We start from the raw sequence: 19,815 nt of genomic DNA, 5'->3' as shown, positions 1-19,815 counted from the left end.
AACCTAGACAGCATATTAAAAAGCCGAGACATTACTTTGCCAACAAAGGTCCATCTAGTGAAGGCTATGGTTTTTCCAGTGGTCATGTATGGATGTGAGAGTTGGATGGTGAAGAAAGCTGAGCGCTGAAGAATAGATGCTTTTGAACTGTGGTGTTGGAGAAGACTCTTGAGAGTCCCTTGGATTGCAAGGAGATCCAACCAGTCTATCCTAAAGGAGATCAGTCCTGGGTGTTCATTGGAAGGACTGATGTTGAAGCTGAAACTCCAATACTTCGGCCACCTCATGCGAAGAGTTGACTCATTGGAAAAGACCCTGATGCTGGGAGGGATTGGGGGCAGGAGGAGAAGGGGACGACAGAGGATGAGATGGTTGGATGGCATCACCAACTCGATGGACATGGGTTTGGGTGGACTCAGGGAGTTGGTGATAGACAGGGAGGCCTGGTGTGCTGCGGTTCATGGGGTCACAAAGAGTTGGGCACAACTGAGCAACTGAACTGACCTGAACTGAACTTTTTCCATTATCCTTGAACTGCTCTCTCTGTGGGAGGGTGGAGAAGAATCTCTGGCTGCCTAAAACGTATTTTTACTTTCTCTCTTAGATCAGCTTTGTTAGGACTTGCCTCTGTATTCATCATTCTTAGCCTTTTCTCCTGAAACAGAGCTTTATCTTTCAATCTGAGACTGAGATCTCCTTTCATTTAAGGATAGATCTTGAATTTATATTCAAATCACTTTCCTGATGTATTCCTTTAGTTCTGTTCTTTAGGAGCCCCAGGCTCCTGACCCGGCTTGGGGTCCTTGACCTCAACCATCATCTGCCTCTTCATTGGAAAAGTGGAAAACAGACAGTCCCTCCTCCCTGCCTCCCACTTATGCCTCTGTCAGCTCTCCTTCACGTGTCTCCCATATCTGTCATTTCCTCTTGTTTTAAATTATTGGTTCATTTCTATTTCATTATATTCCCTTTTTTAAAACCATTAGCTCTGTGTACCTCCCTGCGTGTTCAGCGGTATGTCTCTTCCTCATGCTGCTTTCAATGTCGTCTTCGTTGGGCATCTGATTTTATTTTCTCTTACATTTCTTGATCGAGTTCTAATAGCTCATGTTTTTTTTTCTGTTCATTATCTTTTTTTTTTAATAAATTTATTTATTTTAGTTGGGGGCTAATTACTTTACAATATTGTAGTAGTTTTTGCCATACACTGACATGAATCAGCCATGGGTTTACATGTGTTCCCCATCCTGAACACCCCACCCACGTCCCTCCCTATCCCATCTCTCTGGGTCATCCCATTGCCCCAGCCCTGAGCATTTGTCTCATGCATCGAACATGGAATGGTGTTTCCCATATGATAATATACATGTTTCAATGCTATTGTCCCAGAACGTCCCACCCTCACCTTCTCCCTCACAGTCCATAAGACTGTTCTATGCATCTGTGTCTCTTATTCTGTCTTGCATATAGGGTTATTGTTACCATCTTTCAAATTCCATATATATGCTTTAGTATACTGTACTGGTGTTTTTCTTTCTGGCTTACTTCACTCTGTATGATGGGCTCCAGTTTCATCTATCTCAATAGAACCGATTCAAATGTATTTTTTTAATGACTGAGTAATATTCCATTGTGTATATGTATCACAGCTTCCTTATCCATTTGTCTGCTGATGGACATCTAGGTTGCTTCCATGTCCTGGATATTGTAAACAGTGCTGCGATGAACATTGGGGTACACGCATCTCTTTCAATTCTGGTTTCCTCGGTGTGTATGCCCACCAGTGGGATTGCTGGGTCATATGGCAGTTCTATTCCCAGTTTTTTAAGGAATCTCCACACTGTTCTCCATAGTGGCTGTACTAGTTTGCATTCCCACCAACAGTGTAAGAGGGTTCCCTTTTCTCCACACCCTCTCCAGCATTTATTGCTTGTAGACTTTTGGATAGCAGCCATTCTGACTGGTGTGAAATGGTACCTCATTGTGGTTTTGATTTGCATTTCTCTAATAATGAGTGATGTTGAGCATCTTTTCATGTGTTTGTTAGCCATCTGTATGTCTTCTTTGGAGAAATGTCTGTTTAGTTCTTTGGCCCATTTTTTGATTGGGTCGTTTATTTTTCTGGAATTCAGCTGCAGGAGTTGCTTGTATATTTTTGAGATTAATTGTTTGTCTGTTGCTTCGTTTGCTATTATTTTCTCCCATTCTGAAGACTGTCTTTTCACCTTGCTTATAGTTTCCTTTGTTGTGCAAAAGCTTTTAATTTTAATTAGGTCCCATTTGTTTATTTTTGCTTTTATTTCCTATATTCTGGGAGGTGGGTCATGGAGGATCCTGCTGTGATTTATGTCGGAGAGTGTTTTGCCTAATAGCTCATATTTTATCTCCTTTGACAAGAACATCATTTTCCTAAGTTCTTGTGTATTGGCTTTTTGCAAATGCCAAAAAAAAAAAAGAAACACAACTATTGTGTTTTTAAAACTTTAATAGTACTATGCTTGGAGATGAATTAATTTTATCCATTCCATGATCACATTGTCTGATGAGTATTCTTCATCTGCTTTCTCCTTCCTGTTTTTTTCTCTTTTTTATTTGTAGCATCTTAGTTATGTCCTGTACTGCTTCTTACCTACTATTGTTCACTTCTGAGTTATTCCTGGACCAGCTATTTATAGGATGTTCATGTCAAGAAGAAGCAGGGCTGCTTTCATCCTAGCGGGAACTCTCCTTATGAGAAGAGAGAGAGACAGTGCGTGTGTGTGTGTGTGTGTCCCAACTTACAAGGACTGCTAAACATTTAGAGTCTCTTTCCAGCTTTGAGATATGACTTCCAGCACATATGATTTATTTGTATTTCCTTGTGAAGCTCTGATTTACCTGCTTCTCCTTGTGATAAGCCCAGATAACCTTCCATCTCCAGTCTAAGTATTTATTTATGTAATAGTCTTGTTGAATTATAATATGCATACAGAAAAGTACACAAATCCCTAAGTTTAGAGCTTGATTAGTTTTTATAAAGTGAATGCACCTGTGTAGGCACCACATGGGTCAAGAATGAGAATATAAATCTTGATAAGTGAACTCCCAGTCCTGTGTTTCTGACCCAGCTCAGGACCCTTAAGGTCTGCAAACGTCTACCTGAGGATTGGAAAAGTGGGAAATACACAAATAGCTCACACAGCTCAATATCAATAAAACAAACAACCCAAGCAAAAAAAAAAAAGGGGGGCAGAAGATCTAAATAGACATTTCACCAAAAAAGACGTACAGATGGCCAAAAGGCACATGAAAGGATGCTCAACATCACTAATTATTTGGCTTCCCTGGTGACTCAGATGGTAAAGAATCCGCCTATAATGCAGGAGACCTGGGTTCAATTCCTGGGTTGGGAAGATCCCCTGAAGAAGAGAATGCCAATCCACTCCAGTATTCTTGCCTGGAGAATTCTGTGAACAGAGGAGCCTGGCAGGGCACAGTCCATGGGGTTGCAAAGAGTTGGACACGTATTATGTATTATGTATCACTAATTATTAGAGAAATGCAAATCAAAACTACAATGAAGTATCATCTCACACTGATCAGAAAATCATCATCAAAAAATCTACAAGCAATAAATACTGGCGAGTGTAGAGAAAAGGGAACCTTCTTACATTGTTGGTGGGAACGTAACCTGGTGTAACCATAATGGAGAACAATCTGGTGGTTCCTTAAAAACTGAATATAGAACTACCGTATGATCCAGCAACCCCACTCCTGGGCATATATCTAGAGAAAACCATAATTTGAGAAGATACATCCCAATGTTTATTGCAGCACTCTTTACAATAACCAGGACATGGAAGCAACCTAATGTCCAGCAGCAGAGGAACAGATAAAGAAGATGTGGAACTTATATACAATGGAATACTACTCAGTCGTTAAAAAAAACAAAATAATGCCATTTGCAGCAACATGGATGGACCTAGAGGTTGTCATACTGAGTGAAGTCAGAGAAAGATGAATATCATGTGACATCACTTTATATGTGGAACCAAAATATGGTGCAAGTGAACTTATTTATATAACAGAAATAGTGTCACCAGTGTAGAAAACAGACTTATGGTTACCAGGGGGCAAAAGTGGGGAAGGCCAAGTTGGGAAAGACTTATACACACTCCTATATATAAAACAGGTAACTAATAAAGACCTACTGTATCAAGTCAGTGATGCCATCCAGCCATGTCACCCTCAGACACGACTGAGCAACTGAACTGAACTGAACTGAAAGACCTCCTGTGTAGCACAGGAAACTATACTCAATACTCTATAATGACCTATATTGGCTGTGCTTATGCTCAGTCATGTTCAACTTTTTTGTGACCTCTTGGGACTGTAGCCCACCAGGATCCTCAGACTATGGGATTTTCCAGGCAAGAATACTGGAGTGGGTTGTCATTTCCTCCTCCAGGGGATCTTCCCGACACAGGGATTGAACCCATGGCTCCTGTGTCTCCTGCATTGCAGGCTGATTATTCCCCACTGAGCCATCGGGAAAGTCCAACCTATATGGGGAAAGCATCTAATAAAGAGTATATATATGTATAACTGATTACTATACACCAGAAACTAACACAACATTGAAAATCAACTGTATTCTGTCTGCATCTTGACTTAGCCTCCCAGAGTGAACCCTTAATGCTTACTACTAATTATTGCAGGACTTATGAATCATAAACTCATCTACTAAAAAGAGAAAAAGAAGGGGAAAAGTGGGAAACAATAGAGAAAGCTCTGTCACATTTGCCTCCCGGGGCTATTGTGAGCCTCAGGATCACAGATGTCAGGGCATTTTGTCATTTGTAAAGCATGCCTTCTGTGCATCTAGAAGGCATCACAGTGACAGTCATGGTGTGGTCCACCCCATTTGTCGAGCTGTGAAAAGGAATCACAGAGGCCGATTGCTTGGCTTGGGTACACAGAGCAATGCTGGTGGCCAAGCCGAGGTCAGAGACTGTAACTCTAAAGTCATTTTTTTCCTGCTCATCCTCCTTGTCTGTTTTTAACCTGACTCCCAATGCTATAGTTTTCTCTTAATCATTTTGAACTTCATATTAATGAGATCTAATAGTGTCCCACTGTTCTAATAGACCGTTCTTTATCTGTTCTGCCTTGACAGGTGTTTGGGTTGTTTCTATCTTGGGAACTAATGCAGATACTGTGGCTGTGAACACCCTTGACAGTGTTTCTGGCGAACATACACACACATTTCTGTTTGATACATACCTTGGAGTAGAATTGCTGGGTATGAGAATATTCTTCTCTTTAGCTCTAGTAAATACTGCCAAAGAGTTTTCCAAAGTTATGGAACTAAGGATCTCATTATCAGTTTATGAGAGTTGTTATTGCATCATGTCCTTGCTGACACTTGGTAGTCTCCAACTCTTGCATTCCAGCCATTTTGGTGGGTGTGAAGAGGTAGCTGGTTGGGTTTTTTGGTTTGTTTTGTTTTTTAGCTGGTTGGTTTTAATTTGATTTTCTCTGATGACTAATGAAATCGAGCATCCTTTTGTGTTTTCTGTCCATCCTATATGTGTATATATCCTTTTATGTAAAATGTTCACTCAAATCTTCTGCTCATTTTTCTGCTGGGCCTTTTCTTGATTGATCAGTGGGAGTTTTTGGCTTTTCTTTTATGTATATTCTGGATACAAATCATTGTTGGTGCTGTGCCTTACAAATCTTTCTCCCATTGCAAACAGCTCTCACTTTCTTACAGTTGTTTTTGATAAACACAAGTTCTTTATTTTAACATCTCCCCACCCCAGCTCATTTTAATATTTAATATAGTTTTTAAATTCATCAGTTTCTTTCCCTTACATTTTGTACTTTTTGCGTTCTATTTAAGAAATCTTTGCCTGGCCTCATTCTCCTTTTGCTTTGATGATTAGAAAAGTTAAGATTAAACTGTCTATAAATTGCATAATAAACAGTTTGTACCAGTCTTCCTCTCTCTCCTAAGGGGCAGTTAGGTCTCCTAATCCCAAACACTCCTACCCCATAAATTCACCTCCTGGGGCCACCTTGTCTCATGAACACGTGTCCACACATGGACACCACCCTCTGGAAGAGCTCTCAGGTCAAAGTGCACGAGATCACACATGTAACGAGATGCTGTCAGTCTCTATGGGACCAGCCGGTGCTGGGCTCCAGCCGCTCATCCTGTTACCGCTCCACTGAGGGGCAGACAGTAATGGAAATGTGGGGGCTTTTCCGAACCCAAATGTGCAAAATTCAGCTCAACTCATCAGCGCCTTTAAGGTCACAGAGCAGCTCCGACATAGCGACATAGCTGAAAAATGAGAAAGGGCCGTGGGCTGCTCTGAGCTCATTGTCAAGCCCCGCAGCTCCGCCTTCCCTCCCTTTGCACCTTTGTTCCTGTCCTTTCAACATCTAAACACTTTCTGACTTTGGACAGCACAGTTGCACTTCTCCTCTGAGCAGATGTTCATGATTACTTGGAACAGCCGGCCTCTGTACTGAGCCCCCAAACCCTCATGAGCCTGCAAGGGGACCCTTAATCATCACCCTGCCCGAGGTGTACCTGCGGGTCCTGGGTCAGGTCCCCGAAGGGGACTTCTCCCACTCCCCGCAGACCTTGTCGCCCTGACTGGCTCTGACTTCGTGGAGGTACTGCGTCTTTCAAGAGCCTTCAGTACATCTGTTCTCAATTTTCAGACCACAAGGCGAGGGTTTGGGTGCAAGGAGTTTATCTGGGAAGTGATCCCAGGAAGCCCTTGAGGCGGCAGGGAAGTGAGGGGGGAATCAGGCAAGATGCACGGATGTGTGGACAACAGGCCACCCCTGGGACCCTCGGAGCCTCTCACCCAGGGGACGGGTGTCCTCTGTCCCTTGTGGTCGAGGTTGCTCCATGGCCAGAGGACAGCTCCTAACAACAGGGAAGTCAGGGAGGCAGCAGGTCATGCAGACACTGTCCTGCAGGGGAGACCGAGGCAGACGGGAAGAACACTGACCTATGCCTGCTTCGGTTATTTTGATAAATTGTCTCCTTCTGAGCACTTTCTTGTGTCTGAGTTTCCCATTAATACAAATGGGAGTCTGTGCTTTTAAATGCCTGTTCCTATTTCAGCAGAATTATTTTCATTGTATATTCGTGGATGGTAAGAAATTTCTGTAGGTGCAATCCTATAAGAAATCACACGTGGCTCAGCTGAGCTGGAAAGCAGGTGACCTTGGGGAGGACTGAAGCTTGCCTCTTTAAGCCCAGGGCGGCCCTGAGCCTACATCGCCTGCTGGACTCTGTCCCTGAGGTCACACAGCTGCTGCACCAGCCTCAGCTCCAGAGCCAGCCAGCCGGTCCTGAGGAGGCTCGGTTGCTGCAGTTATTTTCCTGTGTGCTCTGCGTAACATGTGGGAGTCTGCCTTGTATTAATACCTTCCTACATTGAATGTGTCTACTTATTAAGAGCTTCCAGACTCCAGCCTGTGCCAGACGCCTCCTAGGGCCTCAATAGCTAGTGCAGAAACTGCTGAGCTCAACCCCCATGAGACCCGCCCTCTTAGGAGTAAATGCGTGGAATTTTGTCGAGCTAAATGATCTAGTTGAAATGAAGCATCTATTTTTTTGACATGCAGATTCATGACCCTTCCTCCTCCCCTCATGTTTGTATCCCAAATCCAAACTGGTCAGGGGGCTCCGCCTCTGGCCCTGCTGTGACCTGAGTGCAGAGTTCTCGGCAGTCACGTTCCTTCCCTTGTCAGCAGCATCTGATGTGCGCTGGACTGTGGTGCCTGGTGGAAGGAGATACATCCTGCAAGACCAAACTGGACCCTCCCCTGGATGGCACAGAGTGTGGGGCAGACAAGGTAACCCTGCTTCCCACTGCCCTTAGCAGGCAGCCAGTCCCACATCCCCTGCACATTGGCACCTCGACTGAAAAGTGTACTCAAGAGCCCCTGACATGCCCCGGGCCACCAGAAATGCCCCAGAGATGCCTTGGAGCCCACTTCAGGCATGGAGGGGCACATTCACCTCTTTCCTTTTCCTCTTATACAAGAATCTTTTACTCGGTGTTTTTATTAAATTAACTCCTTTTGTTACATGAGTGAATTTACTTAAAACGTTTATATCAGCAGACCGTAAATGGAAAAACAGGATTACTTGCCATGCACAAATCACTGTCATAAGATGATTTTAATGAGAACGTTGCTAGAGGTGAAGTGCACCAGCCCTCACACTGATCTTCCTTAACAGGAGAGATTGAAGTGTTAGAGGTGGTCAGGGCCAGCCACCACAGTCTGAGGCTTTCTCTTTAGTCTTACTGTGAGAACTGAAAGAGGGGCTGTGATCACGACTGTGTAATCACATCTTGTGCCCCAGGGGTGGTGCTGCACAGTTTGGGAAATTATTTTCAAGGATTGGCTTTCTCTTATCCTCAGAAAGAGCTATGGTTCTCCCGCATGGCCCCAGCTGTGTCATCTCCCAGCACCAATCCCAAATCTGAAGTTCAAAACTACAGAGCCAGGAAATACTGCCTTCCAGAGACTCCCACTAAACAGTTTGCAGAAGGTGAAGTCTCTCCCTGAGCCGTGTGCATTCACCCTTTTCTTCTGGGAATTTTGAGAACCTGCACGGGACACCTCACGTCGTTCAGGGCGAAATCCAAACGCCAGAGCCTTAGAGATGTCAGGCTGGATAGGAAGTTCGCAAACGCACACCCCCCGCACGAGTCCGCTTTTGTGTGCCTTGTGAACATCGGGGGCTTTGGGGAGCAAGGTGTTTGCCCCGCGGAGGGGTCTGTGACCCGTGAGTGAGCAGCTCTGCGTCCTGCTGTATTTCAGTGGTGCCGCGCGGGCGAGTGTGTGAGCAAGACACCCATCCCGGAGCACGTGGACGGAGACTGGAGCCCCTGGGGCGCCTGGAGTATGTGCAGCCGCACGTGCGGGACGGGAGCCCGCTTCCGGCAGAGGAAATGCGACCACCCTCCGTAAGTGCCCGCCGCCTTCCCCAGGGTGCCCGGATCGGGGTGTCCAAACCTCGGCAGAGCACAGTCTGTCTCCCACTGGAGCTTTTAGGTGAACCAAAGGGAACTCGAACCACAGGGCCCGGTGACGGGCCTCGTGTACTTGAAACGGCGTCTCAGCGCAGCAGAGCTCCCACTGCGGCAGGGAGGCAGTGAGCCCTGGGCAGAGCGGGCTCGCCTCCCTTGCGGGGCCGTGGCAGAACCGTTTCCCGAGACAGCGGGCTGAGGATCCCTCCCGGCCTGCTTCGTGGCTGCCTTAGACGAGGGTCATCCCAGGGAAGCCGGCAGACCTTCGGGGAAACGGGGCTGACTTGCAAATTGGCTAAGAGCTGAACTGGGAGCAGCCTGGCTGTTGAAAAGTCACAGAGCGTTTGTGGGTTCTGCTCTTGTGTATCCAGATATCTTTTACCTGTCCTGTTAGAGCTGACAGGAGATAACCTTTTGGGTTGGGTTTTTTTTTTTTTTTCCCCTCATAGGTTTCCTTTTATTGACTATGATGACACTTTGTCCACCTATGATAACCCTTGTTGACCTCTACACATTTGCTCTGAAAAATTCAGGGCTAGATCTTATCCTCAATTGTAGCAATTCCTTTATCACAGGTTTGGCATGTTTCTTCTCTTGAAATTTCCAACTTTTAATGTTTCTTTAAAGAGTCTGTTTTATATCTTGTGTGCCATTAACTACATCACATTAATTTTGAGGAATGAGAAAGTTATAAATTATGACTAAAAGGAAATGGTTTATATCAACAGTTAAATCACAGTAATGAGTGATTAGCAAACCTTTCTTGTATTTAAAAATTCTGACACCCAAGGTATGTCGCAGACCAATCGAATCACAAAGTCTGGAGGTGGGGCCAAGGAGTCAGATGTGTGAATCTCTCGAGGTGATTCCAATGTCCAGCTAAGGCTGAAAACCTCTGGATTAAAGGAAAACTTGCCCTCACTGTTGAGGCAATGCCGAGAACACTGTACTCTCTGATAGCGCCGTAAGAATTGGCATTACGTACCGTGTCTTATTAAAACTGCTCCTTCCAGCCCCAGCAGCATGCCTGATGCGTGGTAGATAGGTATTTAAACTTTTAGAACTGAGTTCTTAATTAAAAGCATAGGTGGTATATTACGATCTTTCAGAGAGGCAGAACCAATAGCCATATACATATGATTTATTATCAGCTCACATGGGCCTGGAGGCTAAGAAATCCCTTGATCTGCCACCTGCAAGCTGGAGGCCCAGGTGTCATTCACTGTGAAGGCCAGAGAACCAGGGAGCACGTGTGTAAATATCACTCCAGGGGCAGGAGATGAGGGTAGACATGCCAGCTCAAACAGTGAGGGCTTCTGTTCTCATCAGGCCCTCAGCTGGTTGGGAGATGCCCACCCACACTGGGGAGGGCATCTGCTCTAGGAATCCACCGATCCAAATGTGCATCTCACCCAGAAGTATACTCACAGACACTCCCAGGAATAGCTTCTCGTCTTGGCACATCATGGCCAGTCAAGTTGGTTTGTAAAATTAGCCATCATAGGTGGGTAGATGATTAGAAAAGCTATTTAGCTAAGTGGTGAGAAATTAATAGTGGTGTCTGTTTTTCCGTTGCTCTGTGATGGCATTAAAATAGTTCCACCTCTGGCCCCAAAGAAGAGAGCTCTGAGTTTAGAATCATGGTGTGGAAATTTGGACCTGGTCTGGTTGGTTATTGGTCATGCGATCTCAGCCATGAGAGGAAGCTGGCATGGTATAGTAGGAGGAGCTAGACTTCAGAGCCAGAACAGACAAGGCTTCAAATCCTGGGGACACTTTTTATAGCAACATGTGACTGTTACCTGCTTATTTATCTAAAAATTGGAACAATCCATGGGGACCCATATGGAGTACATGGTCTATATTTAATTCATGACCCCTCTTGATGTTAGCACTAAGAGAAGAACAGGGGCAAGACCACACACCCTGCCTCCTGCCTTGCTCTTTTGAGGCTCAGAGGAGGAAAAGCTTTGTTAATTTCAGAGCACAATTTGCAAAGGCTGTGGCTGTCATGGGTGTCACATGTTTCTGATTGGAGCTCAGGTGCCCTGATCAAAGACTGCTCTCCTTTGGCACATTATGTGCTTCATCTCAGGTCAGGTGACACCCAATAAATGTCATAGTAGAGGAGTATCTGACTCTTTAAATACCTCTGAAAGGACTCTTCAGTTCAGTTCAGTCTCTCAGTCGTATCCGACTCTCTGCGACCCCATCGCAGCACGCTGGGCCTCTCTGTCCATCACCAACTCATATCCATTGAGTCTACCCAAACTCATGTCCATCGAGTCAATGATGCCATCCAACCGTCTCATCCTCTGTCATCCCCTTCTCCTCCTGCCCTCAATCCTTCCCAGCATCAGGGTCTTTTCAAATGAGTCAACTCTTCACATGAAGTGGCCAAAGTATTGGAGTTTCAGCTTCAACATCAGTCCTTCCAATGAACACCCAGGACTGATTTCCTTTAGGATGGATGGGTTGATTGTCCTTGCAGTCCAAGGGACTCTCAAGAGTCTTCTCCAACACCACAGTTCAAAAGCATCAGTTCTTCGGCACTCAGCTTTCTTCACCGTCCAACTCTCACATCTATACATGACTACTGGAAAAACCATAGCCTTCACTGGACGGATCTTTGTTGACAAAGTAATGTCTCTGCTTTTTAATATGCTGTCTAGGTGGGTCATAACCTTCCTTCCAAGGAGTAAGTGTCTTTTAATTTCATGGTTGCAGTCACTATCTGCAGTGATTTTGGAGCCCCCCCAAATAAAGTCTGACACTGTTTCCACTGTTTTCCCATCTATTACCCATGAAGTCATGGGACCAGATGCCATGATCTTAGTTTTCTGAATGTTGAGCTTTAAGCCAACTTTTTCACTCTCCTCTTTCACTTTCATCAAGAGGCTTTTTAGTTCCTCTTCACTTTCTGCCATAAGGGTGGTGTCATCTGCATATCTGAGGTTATTGATATTTCTCCTGGCAATCTTTATTCCAGCTTGTGCTTCTTCCAGCCCAGCGTTTCTCATGATGTACTCTGCATATAAGTTAAATAAGCAGGGTGACAATACACAGCCTTGACGTACTCCTTTTCCTATTTGGAACCAGTCTTTTGTTCCATGTCCAGTTCTAACTGTTGCTTCCTAACCTGCATACAGGTTTCTCAAGACACAGGTGAGGTGATCTGGTATTCCCATCTCTTTCAGAATATTCCACAGTCTATTGTGATCCACACAGTCAAAGGCTTTGGCATAGTCAATAAAGCAGAGATAGATGTTTTTCTGGAACTCTGTTGCTTTTTTGATGATCCAGCATATGTTGGCAATTTGATCTCTGGTTCTTCTGCCTTTTCTAAAACCAGCTTGAACATCTGGACTCTTATGTCCCAACAATACAGTTGCGTTTAGGTGAAGGCTCCGTTGCAAGAAGATGTTATTGCAAGCATGCGTGCTAAGTTGCTTTAGTCATTCCAACCATTTGTGACCCTTTGGACTGTAGCCCACCAGGCTCCTCTGTCCATGGGATTCTCCAGGCAGGAATACTGGAGTGGGTTGCCGTGCCCTCCTCCAGATCTTATCAGCCCAGGGACTGAACCTGCATCTCTTAAGTCTCCTGCATTGACAGGTAGATTCTTTACCACTAGCGCCACCTGGGAAGCCCAAGATGTTATTAATGCTGATCAGTTGTGTTAGGCACAACTTTCACGGGACCAGAGTTTGTATTTCGTGAAAATGATGTTGGTTAAAGTGCCCACATGCTTTGTCCCCACCCCAGCTGCTTTCTCTGCTCTGGGACACTCCAGGGGCATTTTGTGTTGCCCCCAAGTGTCCAGGGAAGCTGGCATCTGATGAGGGCCCCTGTGTGCCCTGTTTTTATCTTAGTCCCACCAACCACAGTCCCTTGGTTTTTCTCCTGGACACCTCAAACCTAAGACTTCCTAAACTTCCTTATCCCTTCCCCCTAGTTCCCCTCCCAGCCCACGTCCCCCTCAGTAAATAGCACCACCAGCTGTTGCATAGCTTGAGTTCAAAGCCCCTAAGCCCACATGTATCCCCTTGTCCCTTCCCTTCCTCCTCCACATCTGATTGTGATCACAGGGCACAGGAGCCAGCTTCCCTTCTAGGCGTTTGCACCTAGTGAATCACCTAAAGCTGCCGTAAGGGAGAGGCATTCTCTCTTTATCCCCATTGTACCTGTTAAAAACTGAATCGTATGGAAGTTAGGTGACTTGCCACATGTAGTAAATCAGCTAAAGCTGCTGTAAGGGAGAGGCGTTCTCTCTTTATCCCCCTTGTACGTGTTAAATAATACTGAATCGTATGGAAGTTAGGTGACTTGCCCTAGGTCACACAACTGGGCAACGGCAGGTCAGGTTTGGGCCCAGCAGCAATGTTGCAGGGTCTTTTCAAACCATCAGCATCAGCCTCCCTGTTTCCCCTGTGCTCCTCCTCTCTAGATTGATTCACAGAAAGCCGGAGACATCCTTGTAAAGCCAGTTACAATCTCTTCTTGCTTCAGCCCTCCCGGTCACTCCCCGCTGCACTCGGAATGAAATCCGTGCTCTTCACCGTGGCCCCGGTGTTATTTCCTGTGGCTGCCATAATGACTTACCAGCACTTGGTGTCTGAAAACAACACAAATTTATCCTCTCAGAGTTCTGGAAGCCAGGAGTTTGAAATCAAAGTGTCAGCAGGGTTGATTCCTTCTTGAAAGTCTGAAGGAGAAGCCATCGCTGGCCCATCACCCACCCCACCCCTCCCCTGGCAGCTGCCAGCCTTCTCTGCCCCGAAGACGCACCGCTGCACCTCTGCCTTCATGGAGGCCTCTTCTCTGGGCGTCTCTTCACCTTCTCTTCTCTTCTCAGGACACTAGTCATTGTGTTTCAGCCCACACTAATCCAGGGCGATCTCATGATTCAGAGATCCCGATGATACCCATCAAGACCCTTTTCCCAGATAAGGTTGCATCTGTAGACCCTGGGTGGCTTTGTCTTTGTAGGAGAAGGTGCCTCCCTATTCAGCCCTCCTTTCTGTGCTCAGACGCCAGCCCCGACCCCCACCCCTGAGTCGGTGCCCCTTCCCTCCTCCCAGCTCCCTCCTCCCTCTTTGTGTCTTCTCTTTAGACCGGCCTCCTCTCCTGACCACCGTGCCAGACGGGTGCCTGCCCTGCACGCTCCCTCCGTACCCTTCCCTCGCTTTACAGGTACCACGATTTGTAATTACTCATATGCATTTGCTCCCTTGTTTTCCTGCACCCTCCCCCGCTGGCCTTTGAGCTTTGGGGCCCCATCCTCCTCCTATGCCCGCAGCAGACCAGCCCTCCCTAACGCGTGCTTGAGCACCTTACTGTCTGGGTGCGTGCTTGCTGAGAAAAAGCGGCTGTTCCGATCTTCTAGTACTGCAAAACACACACCTAATCTTGTCTTCCCCCCAAAACACAAGGGTTATTGTGAATCATTAGCCAGGAAAGAGGATCACCAGGTAGGCCCCTTCCCTTGTACCATCTCGCGTCACTGAGGCCCACGGCCTGTGAACAGCCAGGAGTGGGGTCCAGGTGTCCCTGGACTTGGGGGCCATCTTCTTCGGGCCTGTCCTCTCAGTGAGGCCGTGTCACAGCTGAGGTGCTCAGAGCCCCCTCGAGAGCAAGCTCCAAACATAATCCAGCCTTGTTTATTCCAAGTGAGAGAGACAATACGTTTTTACTCCTATAAGAGTTACGCCTTGGTAGTCAGTGCCGTCTTTCACGATAACAGTGTGGCTCCATCTCCTGTTCTGAGCAGAAGGGACAGGCTCTTTGTCCCCTGTAGTTTTCTGCAGGGTTTCCCACCTTTGTAGAGCCACCCAGGTGAACGGGAGGGGAAGGGGCTGGCCTGGGGGGCGGCTTCGCGGCAGTCCTGGGTGCTTCCCAGGAGAAGCAGGAGCAGCGAGGGTTTGCTCAAGTCCAGGCAGCAGCTGTCGGCCTGTTTCTGCAGAATGGCCTGAGGTGGTGATTGTTACAAAGCACAGCTGATGGTGGCCCTGAGCCAAGCTCTGACCAAAACAGCATCCTCTCCGCAGCTCACTCCTTAAATCACCATGCTCACTGCCTTGAGATCTCCCAAGGATGTCCAAACCTCATTGCTATGTGCGTCTCAGAGTTGGAGTGCTCCCACCACTCTCTCCCCACCCCCTTCACTTTATATTCCTGGCAACTTTCCCATCTTCCGCAGCTGGTTTATTCACTGTCCAAAATAACTGGCAAAAGAGTCCCCCCATTTTTTCTCTAAGTCTTGGTCTTTACAGCTATTGCAATCTTTATTTCTTGCCAACTGACATCAAGGCTTTGGGGACCATCTGTGGCTTTCATCCAGCTTCCTAAGCTTGTCCTTTCGTGCATTAATTTGTGTCGCTGTCAGTGCCAAGACGATGAGGCAGAGAGCTCATCTCTGATGCGAATTCTGGTACCCCATTAAGATGCTTGTGTGGGGGCAGGGCTGAGGAGTAGCGTAAAGAGAAAAGGCTCCACTGATCTTGTGTGAAGAGCCGGCTCTGCCCCAAAAGGCTAAGGATGTGAGTGGATCTTAGAAGCAGGGGTGTGTCAGGGTTCACCATGCAGCATCCACCCCCGAGCATCAGAACAGAAAACAGCCTGCCTCCTGAGACCCAGAGGAGTGAAGTTATGTGCCTGTAATGGCTTTTTGCTTCCCCAGTGAAACCCCTGTACGTGTGCTTTTAACATACCTGGTGTTCACAGCGACAGTTTTTAAAAGTCCCAGTTTTATTCACTTGAGCCTAAATTACATGTGTTACTTGGCACCTTTCAGAGGCGGCCTTAACACTAGGATGGCAGCTGCCCTGGGCGGGGGGTGTTGGCAGCCCTGTGGCACTTTGAAACCCTACCTTGCTTACTCCTCGGAGCTTTGGTGCAAGACCAGGAGGCGAAGCTGATGACGCCGCTGTGTCTCTGGGTGGCGAGTGGGTGTCAGCCACGGTAGTGACTTTATCTTCTCATCTACCTTCATTCAGTGGAGCAGAGCAGAAAACCAAAACATGCCTCCGCTCAGCTGCTGCTTGCTCTTCCTTCCACTTGAATGCTGCCTGTCACTCAAGGAAAGGGCACACTTGCCCCCTGTGACTCTGAGCAGCCCTTCGGCCTCCCTTGCCCTGCACTGGGTCTACTCGAGGCCCTTGGGACCCAGCTGGCAGGAGCCGGGCCTGCCCTCACAGGAGCTCAGAAGGACTCAGCTTTCTCTCCGCTTTCTGGTTGCTCCCCTCAAGCGTCTCTACCTCGTGCTTTTCCCTGTTTCAAACGTCTTTCTGATGGTGTAATGTGCAGCAGGGGCGTCTACCCGTGAGTGTGTGGCTCCCAGCACAGCACCGCTCACCGTGGTGGAACAGTTGTGCTGGGTGCATGTCCAGGTCCATTGACTCGTGGCGCACATGTGAGTGGCTGAGGGCCTGGTTTGCAGAGTGGCTGTGCTATCCCTCTGCCCTGAGCAGTGGTGGCCTCCACCCGCCCGCAGCCTGACCAGCGCTCTCCATTCTGGCCGGCGTGTAGCAGTGCGTCAGTGACGCTGTCCTGTGCGTCTCCTTCATAAGCAGTCAGACTGAGCACCTGATTGTGTCTGTAATTGCCACTTGGATATCCATTCCTGTGACCTCCCTGTTGCAGTCATTTGGGTTTATGTCTAAATTCCTACTTTGTTCATGTTTGTAAAGTCCTGATAGAGTACCAATAGAAATTGGGCATTGATATTGGAGAATCATCTTGAAAATCCATCACACCCCTAAAGCCTGTCTCAGTGAGTCAAGCTGGCCCTCCTGGCCCCACAGCAGCTAGTGGGCAGCCCCCTTCCCCAGCCTGCTCCTGCTGCCACCAGGGGTGCTTGTGAGTCACATTTTCTTATCTCCACCTCTTACTTCCCTGATGAGAAGTTCTTTAATACATAGGAACTTCAGTTTCCTCATCTGAAGGATGCAGTCAGGACCCCCTATCTGATTCTTTCTGCCAACTTAACAACGTAATGAGTATCAACAGCGGGCGGAGCATGTGCCCTCCGGCATATTAGCATGTGATCACAGTTGATGTGAAAGTGCCTCTGTCCTTACCTATGTCCTCAAGGATGAGATTTCATTGTGCTGCTGCCTCCCCTTCCATTTACGTGAGTCTTCATGGAGCCCTCTGGCCCTTCCAGCCCCTGTGGGAAACACGGAGTACGGACAACTAGTCTACCACAAATCCTACCACATTAACCATCCTCTATTTTAGCCATGTCCAGCTTGGTTTCTATTGTTGAAGGCAATGGCACCCCACTCCAGTACTCTTGCCTGGAAAGTCCCATGGACGGAGGAGCCCGGTAGGCTGCAGTCCATGGGGTGGCGAAGTGTCAGACACGACTGAGCGACTTCACTTTCACTTTTCACTTTCATGCATTGGAGAAGGAACTGGCAACCCACTCCACTGCTCTTGCCTGGAGAATCCCAGGGACGGGGGAGCCTGGTGGGCTGCCATCTATGGGGTCGCACAGAGTCGGACACGACTGAAGCGACTTAGCAGCAGCAGAAGCAGGTGCTTATTTTATCTACATTGCATGACTCAGGGTAAATGAGAACCCCAGCCCTCTGCTCCTCAGACTTTGGGAGGGTTATCTCTCCTGCCTATGTTTACAGGTCCACTACAGCATCTCCTAAAGGCCTTGTGTCCATACAACTCAAATGTGGTCCACTCACCTGTGTGACTTCCTTGGTAAAGCTGGTCCCTCCTTCAAGTCCTCTAGTAGAACTTCTGTTCATCAGCTCCTTGTGGACCTTCTCATCAGACATACCCTCCCTCCACAAAGATTCTCCTGCATTTTCTGCTCTTTCTGTGGTCTCAGCACCACTCTGTACCCAGGAGACCCTCACTGGTGTCACAGTAACACTCAGATGACCTGTATTATTGACACCAACTTAAAGAGTGAGTCAGCTGAGTGCAGAGTCCTGCCACAGATCAACACACCGAAATTTGGATGATGGGGGTAGCAAGTTGTGCTATTTGTGGATTGCGTCTTCCTTTTCCCATGTTGTTCAAAATAGTGACCAAAAGGAAAACTGAAAAAAACAAATCTTTTAGTCATTTTTTGAACAGGAAAAGCTTAATGTGAAAAAGCATGAACTATAACAAGTGGGTGGAGTATAGGGGAATTAGCTGCTAAGAGGTAAAGAACTCTAAAAACACAGAGAGAGTAGATACGGGAAGCAGCCACTATCTTCAGGTCTGAGGCAGGGCACCCAAGGGTGGAACAAGTATGAATGAGGGTGCCCACTTCACACACACACCCAGGGATGAAATTCCTTGGACCTGTTGGAGAGCGTACACCGAGGGCCCTGGATGAGGGAGAGGTTTGCAGAGGTGCTGCACTGGTAGAACTCTCCCGAAAATCATACTTGGGGATGTCAGAGAAAGCTGTCCAAAGGTGAGACTGCATGTGGTACCAGACTGAGAGTGTGGTGTGCTTGGAAGCTGCCTAGAGGAAGGTGGGCATCATGGGCCAACAGGAACCTGCTGGGAGAAATCACATACCAGAGTCAGAGACAAAGGCTGTCCCTCCTCTAGTGTGTTGTTCAGTTGCTCAGTCATATCTGACTCTTTGCAACGCCATGGACTGCAGCATGTCAGGCATCCCTGTCCTTCAGCATCTCCCAGAGCTTGCTCAAGCTCACGTCCAGTGAGTCAGTGATGCCGTCCAACCATCTCATCCTCTGTTGTCCTCCTCTTCTCCTGCCTTCAGTCTTTCCCAGCATCAGGGTCTTTTCTAATGAATCGGCTCCACGCATCAGGTGGCCAAAGTTTTGAAGCCTCAGATTCAGTATCAGTCCTTCCAATGAATATTCAGGACTGATTTCCTTTAAGATTGACTGGTTTGATCTCCTTGCAAGCAAAGGGATTCTTAAGAGTCTTCTCCAACACAACAGTTCAAAAGCGTCAATTCTTCAGCACTCAGCTTTCTTTATGGTCCAACTCTAACATCCATACATGACTACTGGAAAAACCATAGCTTTGACTAGATGCACCTTTGTCGGCAAAGTAATGTCTCTGCTTTTAAATGCACTGTCTAGGTTTGTCTAGGGCTTCCCTTGACTCAGCTGGTAAAAGAATCCGCTTGCAATGCGGGAGACCTGGGTTCAGTCCCTGGGTTGGGAAGATCCCCTGGAGAAGGGTAAGGCTACCCACTCCAGTATTCTGGCCTGGAGAATTCCATGGACTGTATATTCCATGAAGTCACAAAGAGACAGACACAACTGAACAACTTTCACTTTCACTTCTTGGTTTGTCATAGCTTTTCTTCCAAGGAGCGAGCGTCTTTTAATTTCATGGCTGCAGTCACCATCTGCAGTGATTTGGAGCCTAAGAAAATAAAATCTATCGCTGTTTCTATTGTTTCCCCATCTATTTGCCATGAAGTGATGGGACCAGAGGCCACGATCTTCATTTTTTGAATGTTGAGTTTTAAAAGCCAGCTTTTTCACTCTCCTCTTTCACTTTCATCAAGAGCCTCTTTAGTTCTTCTTCATTTTCTGCCATAAGGGTGGTGTCATCTGCATATCTGAGGTTATTGATATTTCTCCCAAAAATCTTGATTCCAGCTTGTGCTTCATCCAGCCCAGCATTCTGCATGATGTATTCTGCAATAAGTTAAATAAGCAGGGTGACAATATACAGCCTTGATGTACTCATTTCCCAATTTGGAACCAGTTTGTTGTTCCATGTCCAGTTCTAACTGTTGCTTCTTGTCCTGCATACAGATTCTCAGGAGGCA

The 19,815-nt window shown here is 47.0% G+C and overlaps 1 protein-coding gene and 1 long non-coding RNA gene across 5 annotated transcripts in view; one reads left to right on the top strand and one right to left on the bottom strand.

The window, feature by feature from the left end:
- ADAMTS17 (ADAM metallopeptidase with thrombospondin type 1 motif 17) overlaps nucleotides 1-19,815 on the top strand; it is a 397,426-nt gene that overhangs the window by 243,237 nt on the left and 134,374 nt on the right. For 3 of the 4 annotated variants that reach the window (XM_081551355.1, XM_081551354.1, XM_081551353.1), the window contains exons 11-12: nucleotides 7,762-7,863; nucleotides 8,839-8,984. In XM_081551355.1, the coding sequence (XP_081407481.1) occupies nucleotides 7,762-7,863; nucleotides 8,839-8,984 (248 nt within the window). Of the gene's footprint in view, nucleotides 1-7,758; nucleotides 7,864-8,838; nucleotides 8,985-19,815 lie in introns of all 4 variants that reach the window. The other variant, XM_081551352.1, reaches the window with a different exon arrangement.
- Nucleotides 14,694-19,237, bottom strand: LOC145530285 (uncharacterized). Its single transcript, XR_014071635.1, has 2 exons — nucleotides 18,579-19,237; nucleotides 14,694-17,214 (listed from the first exon to the last, which is right to left on the bottom strand). It is a non-coding gene; the product is annotated as an uncharacterized LOC145530285 (long non-coding RNA).

The sequence above is a fragment of the Giraffa tippelskirchi genome, chromosome 12 (genome assembly GCF_054371585.1).
Source record: "Giraffa tippelskirchi isolate mGirTip1 chromosome 12, T2T-mGirTip1v1.2.pri, whole genome shotgun sequence".
NCBI lineage: Eukaryota > Metazoa > Chordata > Mammalia > Artiodactyla > Giraffidae > Giraffa > Giraffa tippelskirchi.
The sequence above is the reverse complement of the archived record's forward strand: the minus strand, read 5'-3'. Positions and strand labels throughout refer to the sequence as shown.